This window comes from Lissotriton helveticus, chromosome 5_1 (assembly GCF_964261635.1).
Source record: "Lissotriton helveticus chromosome 5_1, aLisHel1.1, whole genome shotgun sequence".
NCBI classification, from domain to species: domain Eukaryota; kingdom Metazoa; phylum Chordata; class Amphibia; order Caudata; family Salamandridae; genus Lissotriton; species Lissotriton helveticus.
In genome coordinates this window covers 638,039,131-638,063,923 of record NC_136065.1, presented here as the reverse complement: position 1 = coordinate 638,063,923, position 24,793 = coordinate 638,039,131, and the positions used below count along the sequence as shown (strand labels likewise).

The following is a 24,793-nucleotide window of genomic DNA, read 5'->3' as shown; positions in this document are numbered from 1 at the left end:
CCTATCATCCTTTTTATATAGGTCGGCATTGCTATCATGCCAACTTCATTGAGTTATTAGTAGAAGGCGCCCCTACACCTTTCACACTCCTCAGATACTAGCATCCCCTTCTTTGCCAAGAATTGCTACCCTCTTATTTCCCCTTATTATCCACTCATGCCCATAACTGTGGTGTACAGTGTAGTGCTGGAGATGGATGGCAGATGAGGGGACACTATTGACCTATGGGTTCCATTTCCACCCAGTGCATTTTTGGGGCAGGGAGCTGATGGAGAGTTTGCAAGGCACAAGCCTGACCCTGAAGAGAGCGGGCTGACACTGCTGCAGTCGGCGAGGAGCAGTGATTCTTTTCCTGCTGTGCACGGTTGGATCACTGACAGCACGAACATGGCTATGGGTTATTAATGCATTGATGCCAGAGCAGGAAATATTCACTTCTCTCTGTTGTTTTTCAGGCCAGCTTGGCTGCCAACAGGCAGGGGGCCTCGCCCAACAGCAATGCATCACCACAGACCTCAACCCAGTCATCTGCGGCGGCGGTAAGTGGTCAAACAGTCTGAGGGGGTAATGCATAATGAAGCATTTCTTCCACATTATTTATTGATTTAAACTATTGTATCAAACCCAACAGAGTAAAATAGAATGGCAGGTGTGTGTTTTGCTTGCTGCAGAAATCTGATATCCCTGATATGTACAACTAACAAAATGGAGAAAAACATTCACTGGGTCTATAATATGCAGTAGAAAACATAATCCTCAGAGTTACTTTGCACAGCACAGCGTTCTGTGTTACCAGGTCATTGCCGTAGGCTGGTTGCGTGAACTGATATGAATTGCCGACCTGCAGTTATGGCCCACCCACGCTGAAAGAAAGTGGGTGTAAGGTCCCCATGGGCTTGGTGTAGGGCCCCCTTTCTCAAATCGGGGATGTGCAAGTAGCACACCGTGACCGTGGGTGCTGTTTGCGACACTTCCTGTGTATAAAGAGCATCATAATTGTAATCTTGCTGGAGGGATGGTCGCAAAATGGCCTACTTAATGAATATTAATTAGTACCATTGCGATTGTTCACCCCCTGTGATTGGCTGTGGTCAAAGGGATGGAGGCCTGCCAGGGACAGCAGACCTCCATCCCTGGATTTGCATTCCAAACGGAAACGTGTTTTTTATTATCAGCCCTAGTCTAACAAAGGACCAGGTGCCTCTTTTCATAAAATAATGTTTACGATTTGACAAGACAATGGGGTGGGGGGGGGGGGGGGGGGGCGAGCAGATAGTGGTCCTGTGGCCCATGATTACTTCTGACTTCCTCTGAGGTCGCCAACAGCAACTGCAGGGACCGCCACCTTCTCCTTTTATATCAATTAGCACCCCTGTTCGTGGGTCTCCATGATTTGTAACTGCAATTGCAGACACATTTGATGTATACCTGTCCGAATCGCAAAGAAGAGGAGGATGTTCATTTTACTCCCCCTCCTATTTACAATTTGTAAAGGATCACGGTAGCCCTTTTACAAGCCTCAAATACTTGACTAACTTGAAAAAGGGCTGCAGTACATTGTGTAAAGACCTTTCTGGTCGCATACATTGTGATTTTGTGAGACATCGAGATCAACCGCAAAAGTGCTTACTACATTAGGCTGTCTAACTCTGATGCTAGCTAAAACTTCAGGGACATTGTTTTAATTTCTATTGTTTTCAATGAAATAACTGGAACTGCAGCCAAGGTGTATTTTGAGTAGTAGCCATATATACTGTGTTCTGTAAAAAATGAACTTCTTTGTCACCACTGTCATGATTACTTACTGTCCATTTACATGCAACAACGCTTTCACTTTAGTGTAAGTTCTACTTCTTGTCTTGGAATCATATCAGAATGGTTTTCTTGGAGAGAAACACCAGTACTGGTGCAGCTCCGACACCTAGTGGCTAGTTAGGGTAATGAGTGATCTCGATGGAGCATGCAAACCGCTTCGTTTCCCCAGGAAAGGGTGTTAGCAGACGCGGCTGTTGCCACCTTTCAGGGAGCTGGTGCACCAGTAGCGACTTCTCTACTGTCCCCTTTTTAGCACCGAAATTCTGCCTCATACTTGCGCTAAACCCATTTGGGAGTAGCTTAAACACCATTAAAATTGGTTTGAAGTGTTTTTGTCCTATATTTGCTGCTTTAAGTTTATATTTCAAACAGGAAAAATACGTGATTTTAATGACTTCCCTGATTTGTAGAGCAGCTGTCTGTATGACCAAGTGTTCCAAATTCTTTAAAATATGCATAGCGTGAGCTTTGGCTTCTCACAGAGTATTTCCCCTCACCTCTTCCTGTTGGCTGTTTCGTGTATCATTCCACCTTTTATGAAGTACTGACAGCATCAAGGACTAGTGTACTTTCTAAAGTGCCTTATCTTATATATGCTTTCTGCACAGTAAGCTATTTCTGTTTTATTTTCTTCTGCAGGAGTGTTTAAAATTTTTTTTTTTTTAGTTCGGACTGAAATACAAGCAAGACCTGTTGGCTCTGTCAACGCTTGTTTTATCTCTCTTGGTATGAAAATACCGGTGAGGCTGGTACATGACCAGTCAGGTAGTACCCCTATTTATAATGCCTTTTTGTGCTTTATAGCAGATCAACCTATCAACGTCCCCAGCGGCTGCCCAGCTAATGAATCGGGCGCAGAACGTGAACTCCTCTTCCGCCTCAGGTATTACCCAGCATACAGTGCTGCTCGGAAACGCCAGCAGCCCTGCACTTACCGCCAGCCAAGCCCAGATGTACCTGCGCGCACAGATGGTAAGCAGGCCCACAGGCCTTTCCTGCTAAGAGCAACTATGGCACAGTAGCTGCATTTAAAGAGAGGCAGATCATTGGTAAAGTGGATTTATATATATATATATATATATATATATATATATAATTTTTATTTTGTTGATAAACTAGAAGGCTGCAGGAAGAGGGGGTCGATATCTGAAAAAATATTTTAGCAAGACGTCTCCATGGCAGTGGTTTAAACGGGCAGTTACAGTCAGGTTCAGAGTACCTACACCCAGGGCCGGACTGGCTACCGGGCATTTGGCAATCTGCAGAGCTGGGGGCTGATGTCACTGTGATGGGGGGTAATTTCGAAGATGGAGACCTGCGTGTGCCTCGAAATCAACAATGCAAAACGAATTTCGTTTTGCACATGCAGGTCCCCATCAACGAAATCAGCCCCCAGCACTGTAGAATGTCAAAATGCCCTGTAGCCAGTCCGGCCCTGCCTACACCAGTGCCTGAAATGGAAAAATAGAAGTGCAGGTTCTTGTTTCTGAGAAGTGCCCATATTCTCCAATTAAAAGTATAGAATTTCTCTTGAGAAGTGCCAGTACTCTTCCTCTCAAAATAAAAAAGTGCCCGTACTGGCCTATACCGGACCATTTAAAGCACTGACCTACACTTATTTTGATTTTGAGATTAGCATCACTTCTTAGCAGGGGATATGTTGCTATCAGTGGGAGAGTACCAGCACTCAGTGTAAAGCATGTTATCAAGGACACAGTGTGCCTGCACTTCTCACCATCCATTACAAGCACTGATTACACTTGTTTGTAGGAAAAAAGCAGTCACTGTTACTGTTGTAGTAGTGTACCTATCATAATAATTCCATTTTTGCGTGCTCAAGGAGTTCAGTGTGCCGCGTTAAAGGCCTAGTGAGTGTGAGATTGGTGGAATAAAACAGTGTGTACATATTCTGTCTTCAATTTTATGAAGACAAATGTGGATTTTCTGTCTGGTCTGGAAGCTTTTCTATCACAACAAAATGTTTAAAACACGCAGAGATTCTCCTTGAGATTACCCGACGAGGCTAAATATTCAGTTTCTGCTTCTGTGATTTTCAAAGGGGCCATCCAGTTAGGCATACATACATAAATAAATACACAGATGCGCACATACATACATGCATAGAGGAAAAAACAGTTCTCTTCAATCAGTCGTGCATCTGTCATCAGTTACCAACACTAGTTATTCGACAATATTGTCTAGTTTGATGATGTTAGCTGGAGGGGAGGGGGGCTGAGATCTATTGTGAAACCATTCACTGAGCTGCTCCTTTAAGATAACTTCTTAAAGTACATTGGGGCGTGCCGTGTGAGCTCATTCAAACTTTAAAATGATGACACCTTCTGCCCGAGTCCTGAATATCAACCCAGCTCATTCGTGATCGGTGCAGCAGTGTGGTGGCTTGCTCAAGAGCCTGAGGTAGTCATTCTTGAAGTGTCCTGGCAGGCATAGTGTCCTCACCAAAACCCTTTCATGGTGCTTTTTAAACCTTACATGACGTAAATCGATGGAATAAGTAGCTCTGGTAAACTATAATCTTTCCAAGTGTCTCCCTGTCACCAAGGACACAATGATCTTGTCCCCGGTGTTATTTTACACTAGTAGTTTAGTACAGTAGATTTAAGTAATTGGAATTATTTGGAAAAAATACTACAACTTTCAGACTGCATTTGTTAAATAAAGTTGCCTTGAAATCTTATAAAGTAAGAGGAGTTGCGTTTATAAACGTTTCACTGGAGTTCCGTCTCATGGGTGATTCAGAGCAGCTGTGTGCGTTTCGCAGACGGGCAAAAAACATGCTCGAAGTGGAGTGTGTCTCCAGTTTCAGGATTGTTCCTCGCCTTTGGGTAGCAGGGTGGAGGGAGCACCCCACCTTTGCTGAAAAGAAGGAGCACTCTTTATGGAATCCTGAGGTTGCTCATTCAGTCAACACGCTTACACTTCTGTTGTTTGCCTGCACTCTAAGTTCAGTAACTCAGACATTTTTATTTGCTTGTGGTGGGTGAGAATAGCCTTATTGCCCACAAGCTGCCAGGGTCTTACAGCAAATTTTCTTGTTGAAAGAGACGAGGCAGACCCAAGTAATGGTGCTAAATTGTTTTTAATGTGCTCTACACCATTCCGCCATGACGCGTTTCGGCCTAGCGAGGCCTTGATCACATGACAGCGTTAAAGGGGCGGATATTCACCTTTTAAAGTGCTACGTGCCATTAATATAAGAGACATGGAAAACAGAGTGTCATTTCACATTGTTATCAAACGCAATTATTTCTTATTGGGTTATTCCTTGTACCAAGTTAAGGACATTCATGCACCAAAACGAGGCACAGCTATTGAGACAATAGTATTTAGCAGCAATTTAGAATAATTATAAAAACATATAAATAAATAAATACATATGCTTTAAAATATAAATACTCCATATCATTGCCGCTAAAATACAATATATAAACTTCCATAAATATTACAATGTATGACTAAAATCACGTTTAGGATAAAGATCCCTGTTTACAAGGTACATAAAACTAGGAAATACCCATCTTAAACTAGCCAAATTCATTGATGTAATATATATATATATATATTTATGTTATGTTATGTTAATAACCACTTATAGAGCGCACGTACACCCGTAGGTTTCATGGCGCTGATGCAGAGAAAAGTAACCCAAATCCCTAGGTGTATGCTTGCTCGAACAGCCACGTCTTCAGGGACTTCCTGAAGACCAAGAGATTGTCACAGCTCCTGAGTGACATGGGGAGGGAGTTCCAGAAAGTGGCGGCCAAGTAGGAGAAACAGCTGCCTCCTTGCCGTTTCCGTTTAAACGATGGAATTGTTACTAGGTGGAGATGGGCAGAGTGTAAGTTACGCTGGGGTTTGTAGTTATTGATCAAGTTTGTGACAAATTTGGGACCGTTTCCATGCAGTGCCTTAAAAGCTATGCATCCCGTCTTAAAGGCAACCCTTTGGGCCATCGGTAACCAGTGTAGTTTTGACAGTCGAGGTCTAGCTGACTGCCATTTGGGTTGTTTCCCGATAAGTCTTGCCGCCTGATTTTGAACCATCTGAAGTCGTTTTAGCAAGCCCAGTGGCAGGCCGAGCTATAGAGCGTTCGAAAAATCAAGGCTCGAGAGTACCAGGGCTATCACTACCTGTATGAGTTCAGAGTGTGTCAGCAAGTGGGCAATTTTCTTAATTTTCCGAAGTTGGAAAAAGCTAGAGGAGACAACAGCTCCCACCTGTCCTTTGAGCGATAGGTCAGCATTGAGGATGACCCCAAGGCTTTTTACCGAAGGGGAAGCAGTGGGGGGAGAACCCATATCCGCCGTCCAGAAGTGCAGGCCCCAACTGATCTCACTCTTCCCAGGCAGTACTAGTTCAGTCTTGCCTGGGTTGAGTTTTAGGTGATTCAGGTCCATCCAACTCCGTATGTGAGACATGGTGCCTGGAACTCTGCCGCTGAATCTGGGGAATTCAGTGGTATTATCAGCTGCAGATCATAAGCATAATTAAAAATGGTGATCTTACAGTTTTTTAGGGAGTGTATCAGGGGTCTGAGGTACAAATTAAACAATAATGGCGACAGGGATGATCCCTGAGGGACCCCACAGAGGGAAGAGAGTCTCGGGCGGTAAAGGTTCCATGCCTGACTGATTGCGTCCAGTCAGTAATGAAGGACGCTATCCATCTAAGTGCGGGTCCCCTGAGGCCAGCCTGTTCGACACGGTTCAGCAGTATGTTATGGTCGACCGTGTCGAACGCGGCCGACAGATCCAGGAGCACCAGGGCCTGGTGGTTGCCCCGTCAGCATTTACTCTAAGAGTATCCTGAACTGCGAGGATCACCGCTTCCGTTGAATGTGACGGGCGGAATCCGGCTTGATTAGGTTCTAGGTAGTCAGAGTGTTCGATTAAATTCGAGAGACATCTCGACACGTGAGCCACCAGTATTTTGGCCATGAAGGGAAGAAGGGAAATGGGACAATAATTGGACGGGTCCATGGGGTCTGCCCCAGGTTTTTTTATGAGGGGAACGACCATTGCGTTTTTGAAGGTGCAGGGGACCTTGCCCTGCGCGAGAGATTCATTCAGGAAGGGGAGTATGCTCTGGGGTAAGGCCGAGAAGACCTCTTTCATAATGTGTGGTGGGCAGCTGTCGTTAGGCGGCCCAGAGTTGACCCGAGCTCTAAGAATGTTTTAGGGTCGATTGGAGGAAGGATATCAAGAGTAAGATGATTATTACGGATGTCATCCAGTGGTTCCTGACTGAGGGGGTTAGGGATGCTGTTTTTAATAGCAGAGATTTTATCTATGAAGAAATGATTCACCGAGTTACAGAACTCCTGGGTAGGGGTCTGAATGGGTGCCGTTCTCTCACTGTTGCATAGATCATTCACTATTTTAAAAATATCTTTTGATTTGTTTTGGGAGTTTAGTACTTTCGTAGAGAAAATATATGTATATGTATATGTATATGTATGTATATATATATATATATATATATATATATATATATATATATATATATATATATATATATATATATTAAAAATATATATATATATAAAATACAAAAAGAAAGCAGCAATAAAGGGGAAAGGGGGCAGAGGGTGTGGAAGCGAGTAGGGGAACGCAGTGGGTAGTGAGGAGAGAATGGTGGAGGCAGAACACTGGCAAGGGGGAACCTTACAAGCAGCACAGCAATGGAGAGCAAAGGGGAGAAGTATTCAGGAGAGGGAACGAGCAGCAGCAAGGAAGAGAGTAAACAGAGCACACAGGGTGGGCATTTGACCAGAGGGAGTGGTAGAGGAACAGAAGAGGAAGAGAGCTGGAAAACACTTGCAATTTGATGGAGTTCTTAATCAAGAAGAAAAAAGTAGGTCCCTTACGATGAGCAGTGTCAGCCATTCAAGGGGATGGTAAAGAGGATTCGATAATGGGGGAGGGACAAACATAAGAGAGACAAGGAAATTAATTGAATTAGAAGCAAGCAAATGAGTTACAATAAAGCCAACCAGTGGGTAAGCTGTGGCCTGGAAGTAAGCTCCAAGTAAGTTATTGATAAGCCTACAATAGGTCTTCTGCAACCAGACAGTTATTGATGTCTGGTCGGCTTGACCTAAAAAGCAGTGGAAAACGAGGACCACTGAGACCTAATGTTAGTAAGGATGAGTCGTCAATGCTTACCTCCCAGGATAAGTATGAGTGGAGTTAAAAATAGCAAATATAAAGTTATCGTACAATGTAGTTGTCAGTTGATGTAGTGGATGCAATTTTAGTGTGGGTCGATATTGTCAACCTCGATATAGTGCCTTACACCTCCAAAAGCAGTGTTAAAACGAGCTTTTAGTCATTGAATGCTTGTGTGCATTCTGCTTCCAAAGAAGTAAGAAGTAGACAATCACCTCCACTATTATGCATTTCAAAACTAAAATTAAATGATGATTTGTCCTCCATTGCAAAAATAGCTAGAAACTCTGGAATGACATACGCGGAAGCATTCAGCAGGCCCATCTCCTGGAAAGCGTTTTACTAAAATCATGGGACTGCTAAAGACTTGTTTTGAAAGTGCACAGTGTTCATCATTATACAACAACTATGCACTGAAGATGAACTTCAACAGCTGTCAGTACAAGAATTGTTGTGCAGGCTTCTGTCTAGAAAGAGGGCTATGCAATTGATTGGCAGAGCTTTCATTCCTTAGATTGGACCTGCAGCTCTGCGAGGAACAGACGTCTGCTGAGACACAGGCCCCAGTGGTCAACGCCTCTCTAGACTGGTCGTTGATAGGCCGTCCTTCTAGGCATGCAGACTAAGCGCTCTTGTGTACAGGCCGTATGGAATGCTGCAGAAAGACTGATGAAACAGACCAAGAGAAAGCAACCACATCAATACCCAAGGCAGGAATAGCCACTGGCTTCACACAAAACGCACAACCATGTTCAAGGTCCATTCAATTCAAATTCTAGCCTAATATATGACCAGCATAAATCCATATTCCACAAGCATAGCCGAGGCCAAAGTTCAGCAAAACTCTCTCTCCTATCAAATTTCCAAGTGGAACTTCACCAGCAGTGTGTAGAGCAAGCAAGGGCTAACTAACGGCCAGAGCGGCCGATTTTGAAGCTGTGGAACCAGGTTCGAGCCTGGCGGGAGGCTCAAACATCCTTTAATTCTAACCAATCACTTAATCTCCCCGTGTCCAAAAATAAACGCGCCCCTCAGTAATACAACGGGTGCGCATGTAGAGCGCTCTGATACCTCCCGGTCTATTTCGCGCTATATAAAACTGCAAAAATAAAAATGTAACTTATTCCTTCAAAGTCTCAGGTCGTGTGACGCTTGCCTAAGTTAACGCTTTAGAAAACGTTTAAGACCTTGCTTTTCTCGCAAGCGTTCTAACAGTCATAAATAATCACATAAAAGATGCCCTGTAAGTAACGGGCAGAGAAGTGGTAGTCAGTCATCCAGTGGCCTCAGAGCAGTCAGTCCTCGCTTGCTGGATGGTGTGTTTTTAATTGAGAATGTAAACACTCCTTGTCTTCTCTCCCCCTCTAGAGGCTGTGTATGTGCACTGCGGTTTGATAAAATATTACAGCAGATGGTACTTTACAAATTAAATGGGTCTCGCAAAGAATTTTTTTTTCACATGAGAGGTAATATTAGAAGACGGACTGAAAGATGGATGGGAAAAGACGCTTCGTACATTCTTTCACTAATTACAATAACTACTTTTGTTAATTAGTTGTTTATTGTCCTTTTTTGGTTTGTTAGTACTGTAAATAGTGACTGTAAGCATTTACCCAACTAAGTGGTACTACTGTCAGGATTTTACGTTTTGTACAGAAAGCTGTTCACGGCTATTTAATATCTCAATATTTACAATTAAAACATACATTCTGAAATACCAAGTTAAAGGTGTATAATTCAGTGGAAGGTCTGAGACAAATACGGAAACGTTCGCTGCCCTCCACTGGTCTCGTTTATTTTTCTGCATTTTCTAAATCACATTTAAATACATTTATAACATCTTCAGTAAAATCGATCAGGACAGCATGTTGGGGAATTGGGAGTGCTTAGTTAATCAGAATAATGCTGTCTTGGTTCCATGGAAATGCAGCTATTTGGATTTGTGTGTCATCTGTGGATAATCTAGGTGGTGTTAATTATTTGGCAGAATGATGACGCATACGCTTTTGTGATGAGGTGTTATTTTTGGGAAAATTGTCGACCTCAAACAAATATATATTAGACCCAGCACACTGATAGTCTGGGAAGGGTCAGAAATAATATCAGAGTTGAATTTGAAAGTTTTCGTTGAATTCAAGTTATTGCAATCCTTATCAAGGTGCCTGGCCAGTAGAATGCTGAGGAACTTTCCAAATTGGCGCAAGCCTCTGAAAGGTCAGCAGAATGTTTTGTTATAAAGTTTTATACTGCACATGGCTTCCTTCCACAGGGCTTCACAGCATGTGTAAAGAGATAGAAGTAGAAAGCAACGCTTACAGCGAGAACAGTCAAGTCTTGAGTTGCTTTCTGAAACTAAAATGACTAGACACTGTCCTTAAATGACTTGAGAGTTTATTCCAATTGGAAGGTGCTAATACGTGGAAGAATCTTCCTCCCTGCCTTTCCCTCTTAAAGTGTGGAATCACAGTTAGGTTAAGTTCTGCAGAGAATTATCAGGCAGTGACCAGATTGCCAAATTCGCCATTTCCTTCCAGGTTGGCTTGCCTCTGATTGGAACATCATCACAATATAACGTGATTGACCACTCTCGCTTTCGTACGGTAAAGTGCATTTCTCCAGTATTAGGGGTGTCTTTCATAGATTCACATGCTTGAATAAATTCCCCATCGTTGAAGTGGGAGTCCCACGGTACATAAAATAGTAGTAGAAACATATTTACATAAAGTACATACATATATACATATATAGATATATACATAAGTATATAAATAGATGTATCAAAATATATCCAAAAGAAATAAAACTTTAAAGTACCATCAAACAACATTAGCCCATAGAAAGCATCGAGGGAGAGTTCACTTTAGTAACATATCCATGTCATTATAATAGTCCACATTCCAGCCAATCAGGCTGTAACACCCTTTAGAACCTTCTCCTCAGAAGCTCAAGCCCTCAGATTTTCTACCGCACGTCGTGTGAAGGGAGTCTCCCTGGGCTCTGCTCAGTTTCTTCATTCTACAAACCATTTATATTCCACAACATGTCTTCTACAAAGAAATCTTTGTTCCGGCCTTGTTCCGCCTGTGGTAAACTTCGCCTTTTCCATGAGTACCCTCATAAAAAATGCATCTACCGTTTGTACCCGGACCATGAGGTGAGGAATTGCAAGTTTTGCAGAACTTTTTCTTCAAAGACCCTAAAGGATAGAGAGGCCCGTCTCCTTCTGTGGCTACAGAGTTTGAAGACTCAAGACAACCCTGTGTCTGATATAGAGAGTGTGTCTTCCTGCCATTCTAAGACCTCTCTGAAGCGTGGGTCAGAGACCGAGCTTCCTTCTCCTTTTCTTAAAAAGAAGAAGCTTGTGGACGCTCCCAAGTCCTTCTCCCCACGGGATCTGCCTGCCTCTACGCCTACGGGACCTGGTTCTCTGGCGTCGCAGTCCCATTCTGTGACCTCGTCATCCAAAACGAGTGCCAGCTCGTCGACGAGCTCGTCGACGCGCCCGTCGAAGACGACAAGATCCGTCGACGTTGTGCCTACTTCGACGACGACCTGCTCTATGTCGACGAAGACGACGACGACGTCTGCATCGTCGACGATGCACCAAGAAGTCAGGCCTATACCATCCATTGTGAAGGCTACCACCTTCGTCGACGGTAGCCTCGTCGACATCGAGTACCTCGTCGACGTCCACCTCGTGGTCGATGGCTCCGTCGCGTTGAAGACCTCATCGACGACAATGACATCTTCGTCGGCGGCAGCGCCATCGACGGCATCCGCTTCTTCGTCGACTCCTAGTTCATCATTGACGAATCCCTCGAAGACGCCTTCGACGACGAGCTCGTAGACGTGTCCATCGACGAAGCAGTATTCTCTGGCAACTGCGACCACCTTCACAGTGGTGACTGCTACTACTGTAAAACGTCCGGCTCCACTGCTTCTGAGTCCTATTCAACATGGGACAGGTCCCCCTGCTCAATTCTTTGCGTCTGCAGAGGAGGAATCTTCTGATGGCTCTTACGCTGATGACACCTTTCGTCCTGAAAGTAGCCCATCGGAGCTACATATAAAGTATCAAGACTATGATGATGAAGATAATGATGAGAGGCGATCGCTCATCTCAGTTTGAGATGACCAGCAGGATGTTGACCCCGAGGTTCCTATGGCACAGGCACCTGTGACTTTGATTTCTAACCTCCAACACATGCTAGACCAGGAGTCTCCAACCTTTTGTGTGGTGAGAGCTACTTCTGGTCAGTGAAAATCGTCGTGAGCTACTAAACCCCAAGCAACTCGCGCATTTTTCCGAGCGACCTCCCCCGCCCAGTTTCATTGATGTTAAGCCTAGTTCTTCAGAGCCCAAGTAACGACTTTGCATGTGTGCTGTTGGCAAACCACTTTACGACCTCTCAATTATAGCTTCAATATCAGGACCTATCAATAGCTGTGACTGAAATAATCATTGTAATGCAGCTCAATTAACAAATAAACCGTTTTGGCAGGTATGCCTGGGTTAGACCTCTGTGAACGCCATTACAGCCTCTTTTCGCTACGTCATTAATGCCTCTTTTCTCTCCCAGACGATATTACTATTTCAATGGACGTGGGAATAAATCAAATTTCATGAACCCTGGGCCTCAACCATTTTATGCGTTTTAAAATTGGGTTTCAAAACCACCCTGGCATGCAACGTAGTTGGTTTTACTTATACTCTAGGGCCCAGAGCCCGGCCCCAGAGATTGATAACGTGGGAGTTTGAATTAATAAAGTGCTGATACCACTTTACTCTAGATTCCTGGAATGCGCTCACTCGTTGATATCCAAGCTGGTGCCCCAATATTTTAACACCCATTACGTGGTACGAGGTAGAACAGAGTTAATACTTGCAAAGACAAGTCACAAGTAGAAGCAAAGGTCCTCAAACTCACACGCTTTTCTCATATTCCACGTGTAAGTGCATGAATCGGAATTTACAGGGCAGACTACTTAACACAGTGCTTTACCAGTTACAATTTTACTGTCATGACATCATAGCGCTGCATAGCATGTTGCTTCACTGCAATTTTAGTGTATTTGTATTTATTACAATCTCATACAGTTGCCACATTGCCCCAAGTCAGCTGAGAGTGCAAACTGACGCGCAGGGAGTTCATCCAAGAAGGAAATGGTTGAAAGACTGATACAGCCTTAAATCTGATGAGCATGTTAGTTGTAGTGGTGCGCACAGGAGTCAAATAACCATTCTATACGTGTGTGCTGTGAATGAAATAAAGGCGATAATGTATAGCAGCGCGTGGTGGGGTTTATACAGGGCCTGGCTAACGCGGACAGAAACAATTTAGTCAAGTGCCTGGCCTAGCGCTACTATCATGCAGGCATCAATTTGGGGGCCACGCTTCAGCACACAACGCGCTGGCTGGAAGAGAGGGATTGAGCCACAGAAGGATTAATGGAGCGGTACACCCTGCAACGCGCGACCGTCTCGAGTGTGACAAGGTATCAAAAGCAGGTGTCCAAATCCGTGTCAACACCTCCGAGATGCCTCTCACACGGCTTGCCTTGCTTACCTACTGCTCGGTTGATAGAAGGCAGCAGGCTCTGTTAAAGAGGGCAGATGGCGCGGGGCTCAGCAGTTCTTTACTGCTTGCGCGACCTGCTGCTCTGCCCTGCCACGCCCGCTGCACCTTTAAACTCGTGACGGAACAGCGTGGTGCATGCGAGAAGAAGGCAGGGGGCGCTTAGAGAGGCTTGATCACGAGATCACGTCTTAATAAGCAGAGGAACGTCATCCTGTTCACCCCGCCCCAGCTAAGCCAGGCCAATCTTAGCAGCAGGTTTGGGCGAGGGCGGGTTCTGTGGACGTGCAGGGTCTGATTGCGGTGGTGGGGGTCCGTTAGAAACAACATGTATGCACAATAATCGCCCAGAGTCAGGCCTGCGTAATATTTTTATAATCCTACAGACCTACATTCACGGGTGGGAATGCCTGCTTCAGATCCGCGCATGTACAATAAATTATGGGTATTTAAAATGGCATAATTTTAAAGATGCCACCATGGCAAGGCACATTGAGCACAATGCAGCGCGAGCTACTGGCAGGCTCTCAGGGAGCTACCGGTAGCTCGCGATCGACTGCTTGGAGACCCTGGTGCTAGACGATTACAATCGTCGTTTCCCACCTTCTTCGCAGGCCTCTCCCAATCCGCCTCCTCCGACACGGGAGTCACTACAAGTTGCACAGGCACGATCACCAGTTCCTCAGGATCCTGATACTGATGAAGATATTCGGAATGATACAGACCAGGATGATGACTCTGTCCTAGCGGATTGGGACAACTATCAGGCCCAGACTCCGTCTCCTCCTCCTACCTCTCCTCTGGCTTCTCCCCCAGTGGACATTGGGGGTTTCCACCTTTTAATGATGAGAGCCGCAAAGCGTTTCCACTTGCCCATGGTCGTCAAACAACAGGACTGTTTTCTTTATGATTTCAAGGATCAACCTTTAAAGCAAGTGCATACCATTCCTATCATTGAATTTATTTGGAAGGAGGGACTCAAACTCATGGAACGATCTAACTCAATCCCGTGCTTTCACGCCTCGACTAAAAGTATTAGGCGCCAGAGGATTCGCCTGCCTGCCTTGTGTCTCAACCAAAGCCGGACTCCGTCATTACGCAAGCTGCCCAAAAGAGGTCACGTAATCCGGCTTCTCCTTTAACATCCCCGCCGGATCAGGAAGATCGCCGCCTGGATACCATTGGCAAAAAATTCACCACAATGGCTGCAACTACGGTCAGGGCGGCAAATTCCTTAGCCATTCTCGGGCGATACGACCGTCAGATGTGGTCGGAGATCTCAGCTTTGGTCGACCTAATTCCTGAATCCTCCAGGGCAGAGGCACAAAAGATCGTGCAGGAGTGCGAGAAAATATCTTCAGAAATTATAGACTGTGCAATAGATATTTCCTCAACAGGTTTCAGACAGCTGGCAGGTGCTGCAGTCTTAAGACGGCAGGGCTGGCTTAAGGCTACGTCTTTTCGGCCTGAGATGCAAGCAAGGGTACTCGATTTGCCTTTTGATGGAGAGTCCCTCTTCGGCAAGCACGTGGATGACGTCTTAGAGTCCATCAAGAAAGATACAGACACTGCTCGCGCCCTGGGATCTCTCCAGTACCGGAAGCGGCCATTTCGTGGAGCACGTGGCTGGGGCACATCCTCCAATTTTCGAGGCTCCTCCCAGTACCGTTCCAATGGTGAAAACAAGCAGCGCTATTCCTACCAACATCAGAATAGGCAGTCTGATTCCAGGCCTTATAGGAGAAGATCCAACTACAGAGGAGGTACTACCTCTAAAAAACAATGACTTTCTAAAGACCAAGTCTTATCCTGCTCTGAAAATTGGAGGTCTAATCTCCCAATACTTTTACAATTGGTCGAAAATAACTTCAGATCGTTGGGTCTTGGATGTCATCTCAAAAGGCCACGCTCTTGAATTTCTCAAATTTCCTCCCTCTGGTCCCCCTCCAGCACACTTGAAGGAACTGTTTGCACAAGTTGCAGTTAGGATCCAAAAAGGGGCAGTCGAAGTGGTTCCTCGATTACAACAAGGGACGGGCTTTTATTCTTCAGGAAGAAATCAGGAGAATGGCGCCCGATCTTAGACCTCTGAGCCCTCAACAAGTTCATCAAGTCCCAAACATTTCGAATGCTGACCTTGCTGGAAATCTTACAGTTCCTGAATCCTGAGGAGTTCCTCTCCACAATCGACCTCCAAGATGCATACTTTCATGTGCCAATCCATCAAAGACACAGGAAGTACCTCCATTTCAAAGTAGGATCAAAACACTTCCAATTCAAGGTTCTGCCTTTCGGCCTTCGTTCCGCGCCGAGAGTCTTCACAAAGATCATGGCTTCGGTTGCGGCTTATCTACGCCTACAGGGCATACAAATCTACCCTTATTTAGACGACTGCTTGATAAAGGCCCCAACCTTTCTCGCAGCAGAATAACACACTCAGACTTGCCTGTCAGTCTTCCAAGACTTGGGTCTTTCCATCAACCACGAGAAATCGCATGTCCGTCCAGCACAACAAAGGGTCTTTTCTAGGAGCATTAATAGATACACATCTAGCAAAGGAGTTTGTTTCGCAGGAGCGCCAAGATCGCATTGCCAAACTGGTGGATCTTCTACGCTCAAGAAAGTCCGTTTCAGTCCGAATTTTAAAATCCTTTCTGGGCATGACCTCGTCCTGCATACCGCTGATCTCCAATTGCAGGTTACACATGCGAGTCCTCCGAGAAGAATTGGACAAACAATGGCAGCAAGTCTCAGGGACAATCAACGACAAAGTCTTCCTGACCCCTCGCATCCAGGGCGCATTGGAATGGTGGGCTCACCTTCCAAACATTGCAACAGGGCGTCTGTTTCAGGAAACAGCCCCCACGCTTAACCTTACGACAGACGCTTCCTTAGAGGGTTGGGTTGCGCACCTCGAAGGGTTGTCAGTCAACGGCAAATGGACGGCAGACCAGTGCAAGTGGCACATCAATCGGCTGGAACTCTTGGCTATTTTTCTCGCCCTGAAACCTTTCTGTCTGCTGGTAGAAGGAGAGTCACTGTTGGTGCGTACGGACAACACCACCAGTATGCACTACCTCAACAAGCAAGGGGGTACGAGATCTCTTCTGCTCTCCAGACAGGCACAACAGAACTGGGAATGGGCAATACAACATCGAGTCCAGTTAACTGCAGTTCACGTACCGGGCATCTCCAACGCCCTTGCAGACTCTCTCAGCAGAACGGCCACAGACAATCACGAGTGGGAACTCCATCAGCCAACTCTGGAGTATGTATTTCGCCTATGGCGCCTGCCGGAGCTGGATTTGTTTGCAACTCCACTGAACCACAAATGCCTACACTACGCAAGCTGGTATCCCCACAAAGGATCGAGCGGGAATGCATTTTCGATCAACTGATCGAAAAAATTTGTATACGCTTTTCCGCCGATCCCTCTGATACCTCGCCTCCTGCACAGAATGAGACTTCAACCATGTCACATCCTGTTGATTGCGCCCAGGTGACCGCGTCGACTATGATTCACGGATCTTCTTCTTCCAGTGCGATCCGATACCTCTTCACCCCCTGCCTCACCTTCTCACCATGAACCACGGGCAGATATGCCATCCAGTCCCGGCATCTCTCCAGCTTCACGCTTGGAAACTGAGCACCGCGAGTTTGCCCATCTAAATATTGATCCGGACTGCAGAGAGGTCCTTGCTCATGCACGGGCTTTCTCCACCACAAAAACCTATAAATTGAAATGGAAGCGGTTTTGTGTTTGGTGCCACTCGCAAAACATTGATCCTTTGCTTGCTACTCCTGAGCAGATCTTGCCCTTGTTCCTCCTTTTGGCAAAGTCGGGACTTTAACATTCCACTCTCAAGGTTTTCCTGGCTGCACTTTCACGTTTTCGGCATGATGGTTCCACATCTCTGTATTCCTCACGGATCATTCGCCAATTCTTTCAAGGTCTGTTCCGGATGTTTCTACCTATCCGGCGTCCTCCACCTTCTTGGCGTCTGAATCTTGTCTTGGCCCAGCTTCTTAAGCCTCCATTTGAACCAATCCACTCAGCGGATTTGAAATTCCTTACTTGGAAGGTTTCCCTCCTCCTTGCACTGATGTCCTCCAGGCGAGTGAGCGACATGCAAGCTCTTACAATCCAGCCTCCGTTTCTTCAGTTTTCCAAAGACGCTGTTGTAATACGTACAAACCCTAAGTTTATGCCCAAGGTCCCTTCGGACTTCCACTTTAACAAACCTGTCATACTCAAAACCTTTTTCCCTAACCCTCAGTCTCCTGCTGAGCGTACCCTTCATTCCCTGGACTTGAAACAATGCCTCAAATTCTACATCCAACGTACTGCTACCTTTCGAAGTTCGGACCAGCTCTTTGTGGCTTATGGACGGATGCGCAAGGGACATCCAGTCACTAAACAGACCATCGCTCGTTGGATTTCTTCTGCCATATCTTACTGCCATCAACGGGCTGGCAAGCCTCTTTCTGCTCCGGTGCGAGCACACTCGACGAGAGCAGTAGCGTCCTCTACTGCCCTATTTGCTGGAGTGCCTCTACATCAGATCTGCAGGGCGGCAACGTGGTCCAGCAGTCACACGTTCACGACGCATTATTGTCTGGAGGCAGCTTTTGCTGCGGATACTGCTGTGGGTCAAGCGGTGCTACGAAATCTCTTCAAATAAAGGTGAGCCTCTGTTGCTTCCCGCCTCCTGTCATAAAAGGTTTTTATTGTGCATTCATGTACATGTTGCAAATGTGTATTGATATGCTTCCTCTTTATTTTTTGCCTTTTATGACTCTGGTATTATGGTGTACTGCTTTCTATTCTTATTCAAGCATGTGAATCTATGAAAGACACCCCTAATACTGGAGAAGAACAATAGTTACTTACCTGTAAACTGTGGTTCTCCAGTATTGGTGTCTTTCATAGATTCACATGCGACTCACCCTTCCTCCCCTCAGAGGCTCTCTTCTCATCCACTCTTGGTCACTCTTGTGCTACGAAAATCTGAGGGCTTGAGCTTCTGAGGAGAAGGTTCTAGAGGGTGTTACAGCCTGATTGGCTGGAATGTGGACTATTATAATGACTATTATAATGACATGGATATGTTACTAAAGTGAACTCTCCCTCAATGCTTTCTATGGGCTAATGTTGTTGTATGGTACTTTAAGGTTTTATTTCTTTTGGATATATTTTGATATCTATTTATATACTTATGTATATATCTATATATGTATATATGTATGTACTTTTTGTATATATGTTTCTACTACTATTTTATGTACCGTGGGACTCCCACTTCGACGACGGGGAATTATTCAAGCATGTGAATCTATAAAAGACACCAATACTGGAGAACCACAGTTTACAGGTAAGTAACTATTGTTCTTACAAAGGAGCCTTTTCAAGCATTTTTCAGTTTTTCGGATTGGCTGTCATGGCTTCTACACTGCAAGGCCTGTTTTGTGATGTAATCAAGCATAGTCTTTAGTGTAAAGCCATTGGTTAAAGGTGTGGAAATGTGCAAATGAAAGAAGGGAATGCAACTCCTCCGAATCTCCAGCAGTATTGTATATTGTGGTAGTATTCCGGACTGGTCCACCGATGAAAGAATAGAACAAAATATGTAAGTAGCATGTTCTGGTTGTAAGTAATCCTGTAGAACAAAATCAACATCCCACCAATCGGTCTCTCTTTAACAGCAGCTGTTTGCATGTACGTTCATTTGTGGCATTATCTGTTAAACTGTTTATCCCTGGGAGATGCAGCATCCCTTTTAAGTTCACGGGTAAAAGAAGGAGGTATCACCTAGTGTACATATATAGCCGTTGCTTATACGTGCCTTTGAGAGACTGCGGTACCCGGCAGTCACATACATGATAATGATACATTTATTGTCAGATTAACAAAAATCCTCACAAAATAACACTTCACAATACATTAAATACATATATAGAAATAAGTACCCGGTAGTCACATATACTTCCATTTCTAAGGCCAAAAGTGTTGTCTGTTTGCATGGCCCTCCTCTCCCTGCAGGGAGTTTCATTCTACACTGGTGTTGGCTCTTTTGAACCATTGAGGATGAACACCCCTGCTGTCGTTTGGTAACCATAACACAGGCCCAGCGTGCCTTGTGGCGTGCCAGCTGCTGGTAGTCTTATGAGAGAACATGTCCAGTGCTGTGCAAAGCAAGCCCTCTGTTCCCTATAAAGATCAGAGAACTGAGGCACAGTAAGTGGCCTGTATCCACAGAACCATCATGAGCTTTTTACAAGCACTCACTTCACAAACAAACCTACACACTTCTGCCATTTTCGTATCCTTAGAAAATCTGTATCTAGTTGCCAGTTGTTACATAAAATGTATATGTGTGAAAAAGACACTGCATATCTACGTGTATGTAATGGGGTTGCCACTCAATGGGGAAAAGAAAAGCCACTGTAGAGATGAGGTATCAGTTCCAGCAGCCTTGCTGATGAGATCTTGCTGGTGTCTCAGGCGATTTTATGCAGACTGTGACAAAACATATAATTTCTTTAAAAAGAATAGTAATGCCTCTAAGTTTTGGGCATTCTGAGTCCTCAGAGAAGGACACAACCCAGTGTCTGCATTCAAGCAGATCGTAAGAAGGGATTTTTTTTTAACTGTGTTTTTTATGGCTCCTGCTCCTTCTGTTGCTGGTAATTCGGTCTGCTGCTGAGTTTTTCACATTTCCCTCACATGGCAGAGAGGTTTATAGCATGAACTCCCCAACATGGAGAAGACATAATGTCTGAGACTGTGCACTGCCATGCGCAGGTGCTTTCTCTATGTCTCTGCCCTTGTGAATACGGCTACACTTATTTTGTGTGGTAGACCCAGTGTAGACACGGCTCTTGTTTCCCACTTTAATAATGAGCCCCCTGGTGAGAAACGTTTATCTCTTGGACTGCATTTATCCTGTCTCCTTGAAGACAACAATTTAATATTGCTACATCTTCATTTGGAATATAAGAACCCTCAGAATGAAATTGAGTGGTTAGATTCTTTAATTCTGGGCCTTTACCTGTTCACACTTCTGTTATCTAGTTGATTTAGAGGTGATTGAGCGTATACTCTTGATGTTGCTCTTGGTATGAAATCTGTTAATTTCAATCTCACAATGTCTAATGGTATGCCCTTTGAGTGTGCCAAGGCTCACATGCAGGAATGCATCTTCTTCTCTCTTTGGCTTGCTTTAAATTTGGCAACCTTCCTATATGCACGTGTTTGTTCATATTGCATTATATTTGCTTGCACTGTGCTGTATTTGTGTATATACTGTTTGCTTTGCCACGTTGCTGATCATGCCTGCTGACCGTGTTGTTGTGTTCCGTGTTGCTGTGCCTCCACTGGTTGTGCAATGTTTTGTATCAAAGTCTGTGTTCAAACATGGCCTCCTTCAGTCAAATGCAGTCAAAAGTCTACGGTGAAATCTAGATTGACCACACCGTGGAAGAAAATTCTGTGTAGCAGAAAGGATAAACTTTCCCCTGATGTCACTGTGGTTTTGGGGAAAAAGATGTAGAATGTCCATAAAACCAAATTACATACCTGTTTATTACAATGTTTGGTCCCCACAGAGTCGCAGTGTACTCAGTTTTATGGTCTGAACCTCCTCGTTATTATCACTACGGACCGTTTATATTCCTACGTACGCTTTTTAGGTTGAGCGACCTATCTCAATGCGCATGCGCATTGAGCGGGAGCTCGATATAAAGAGGCTTAAACAGAGGTTTAACTAGCTGGCGATTTGGTGCTGTGCCCGTGAAATGCTCGTGCACAGCATCAAATCGCCAGCCATCTGCCATCTGTTCCCCATTAGCTCCGCCCCACAAGCTTCCCCCAGCGTGCGCTCTGGCTCAGCCGAGCCGCACTCCTCCCACACCTCTCACACACAAGTGAAGCTTCACTTCAAAGGCCCCCGCATTTCTCCTCCCCCTCCCCACAGCAATGCCGGCCGTACTTTCACTTTGACGGCCGCAGGCCGTCTCTCGTGTTTCTCCTCCCCCCCCTCCCAGTGTTTTTTTTAATTTTTTTAACTTGTTTGGGAGTTCCATACATGCTCAGAAAGATGCTTGTAAGCACACGTCTAACTGTAGCCCGGACAACGAAAAACATCTGAGTGTGGCTAGACTACGTAAACTTTGTACCTCAAACACACACACATTTACTCTTAGCCTCCGTGGCACTCTCGTCCTCCCTTTTGCACGCACATTTCACTCGTCTCTTGTATTCTCTCTCGCACTCTCGAACACACACACATTTACTCTTAGCTTTCATGACACTCTCTGCTGCTCTCCTTCTTTTACGCTTTCTCTTTCATTCACTCTTTCCGCAGCCTATCTGTCTCCACAGCTGTCTCAGTTTTTCTCTCATATTTTGCCCCTCTCTCTCTCGCTCTGTTTTTCTCTCTCAAACACACACACATACACGCTCAGAAAGATGCTCGTAAGCACACGTCTGACTGCAGCCCGGACAACGAAAAACATCTGAGTGTGGCTAGACTACGTAAACTTTGTACCTCAAACACACACACATTTACTCTTAGCCTCCGTGGCACTCTCGTCCTCCCTTTTGCACGCACATTTTTTGCTGTCAGCTTCCACGACACTCTCTGCTGTTCCCTTCTTTAACTCTTTCTCTTTCATTCACTCTTTCCGCATCCTTTTTTTTAATTCTCCCAAGTGCACGCTCTATCTGCCTTTCATAGCTATCACTCGTCCCTTGTATTCTCTCACTCGCACGCTCAAACACACACACATTTACTCTTAGCCTCCGTGGCACTCTCGTTCTCCCTTTTGCATGCACATTTTTTGCTCTCAGCTTTCATGACTCTCTCTGCTGTTCCCCTTCTTTTACTCTTTCTCTTTCAGTCACTCTTTCCGCAGCCTATCTGTCTCCATGACTGTCTCTGTTTCTCTCTCATATTATGCCCCTCTCTCTCTCGCTCTGTTTTTCTCTCTCAAACACACACGTACACGCTCAGAAAGATGCTTGTAAGCACACGTGTAACTGCAGCCTGGACAACGAAAAACTTCTGAGTGTGGCCAGACTATGCAAACTTTGTACAAGTGCAGTGAATTTTGCCTGAGCTTTTTTTTGCACCGACCTTCTAAGTGCAAATATAATATTTTCACAGATGGATGGCTGCACAAAACGGGCTTCTGCAGCAATCGGTGCAAATGTGTTTGCATTGATCATTCTGTGCAGATTTTGGTGCAAGCATTGCAGTGCACGAGTGCCATGGTACTATGTTGGTTGTTCAAGGGTAGATGGGTTCAGATCTTCGTTTCGGTCTGCCCTTTAGTTTTCACAACAAAGCAAAGACAACCCTGAAAATGTCCATGAAGTATAAAACCTCTTAATGTAAATTGTCCGGCAAATTCCCACTGAAGATCTGGATAGGGAACCCCCCTTGTTTGGCCGCTAGCTAATAGGTCTCGCCTTTGGGACCTTATAAGTGTGTAACCATGCAACAGTTAATGTTGCTGCACCAAAGATATTGTGCTGCATGACTAAATACTTATAAGGTCCCAAAAGCGAAACCTATTGGCTATGCCAATGCTTGTTTGAGTATTTATTTTCCTAACAGTTATCTTGTTGTTTGTCATTATGTATACCTGCGCCTCCAAGGAACATGCAGTGTGGGGCTACATGTGGACTGAGACCATCCCAAAGACTATTTGAGAGAGAACCCTTTCAAAGCATTGTTATAGCTAGAGAAATACACATAAAATCCTTGTAATTGTGCTTTGTCACCGTCCTAGATGTGAGATTTATTCATGCTCCACATACACCCTGTGGTCCCAACTCTCAAGAAGATTCTGCAAATTAAATAAACTTTTGTGCAAGTCCTTCCTAGATGGTCGACTCCGCTCTTTGGTTAACTATACAAGAGAAGTCCTGCTTTGGCCTCCTTGCGGAAGACCAACTAGGTATGCAGGAGCGGGGAGGCCATCTTGGACTGCACACCTGTTGACAATCCCTCTGTCCCTGGAGTAGGCTTGAGGCTGAGGCAAGGGGTGGTGGGACTGCCCTGCAATCCCTGAAGGACTGTAGAAATGTTGGTGAGGTGCCAAAAACAAGTAGAGAAAGGGCACATTTTGGGAGGACCTACTAAGTCGGTGCACGATGGCGTCATGACACTGCGCACGCTGACAGTAAAGTGAGGCAGTGTCTACCACACTACTTTTTTCACAAGAGAATGTTCTAGAGGTTGGTGACTACAGAAGTATTGTAGTCACCAACCTCTAGTAAACCCCTGTAAGTAAGTGCTGCATGGAGCCTAGAAAATACCCTGGCAGTCCATCAGAGTAAGATGTCCTAATATTGTGTCCTGTTTTATTATATTGAAAAGTAAGGTGAGTGGAGTCACAAACCAGTCTGCACCCAGACCATTCCCTATGACTACATATTAGCAGTTGACTGGTTGGCCACTGGCTTTTGTCAACGCTAAGAAATAAATGAGCCAGAAACCAAAGGTCTCATGAATCAATCAGCCTCACCCCCTGTGATTCTATGGTGCTGGGACTCTTGCCACTGGATCTACAGAATTAGGCATTTAAAAAAAAAAATAACTCATACCCTAAGAACCTGGGCGTATTGGTGGATTCTGATCTTACATTTGAACCTCACACTAAACGTGTAGTGGGGACGTGTTTTGGTGTCCTTAAGGGCCTACGGAAAACTATGGATCTCCTCCCGATAGAGGCCAGGAAGACGTTAGTGCATGCACTTGTTACTTCACGTTTAGACTATGGCAACATACTATATTTGGGCGCCACTGCTAAATGTCTAAACCGACTTCAGGTTCTGCAAAATGTGGCGGCACGGCTGGTCCTCATGCAACCGAGGAGGGCTGCCTCTAAAAGTGCCTTGGACACTCTACACTGGCTCCCAGTTAAGAAGAGAGTTATGTTCAAGGCTCTGTGTACAAGCCACCGCATCATCCAGGGCACTGGCCCTGTGTACTTGCGGGGTCTTATTACCTCCTATAAGCCCGCACGGTCTCTTAGATCAAGTGGGACCGGCCTGTTGCTAGTCCCTTAAGTCAAGAGGGCCACTATGGGTGGTAGGTCTTTTCGGCTTCTGGCAGCCCAGAGCTGCAATAAACTCCCTCCTGAGCTCCGGTTGGAACCATCTGAGATGAGGTTTAGGAGGGATATTAAAACTTACATGTTCTTACACTA

At 45.1% G+C, this 24,793-nt stretch overlaps 1 protein-coding gene across 2 annotated transcripts in view; it reads left to right on the top strand.

The window, feature by feature from the left end:
• The window catches only part of PHC2 (polyhomeotic homolog 2), a 646,847-nt gene that overhangs the window by 330,800 nt on the left and 291,254 nt on the right, over nt 1-24,793 (top strand). For both annotated transcript variants that reach the window (XM_078643027.1, XM_078643026.1), the window contains exons 5-6: nt 456-539; nt 2,620-2,787. In XM_078643027.1, the coding sequence (XP_078499153.1) occupies nt 456-539; nt 2,620-2,787 (252 nt within the window). The remainder of the gene's footprint in view (nt 1-455; nt 540-2,619; nt 2,788-24,793) is intronic.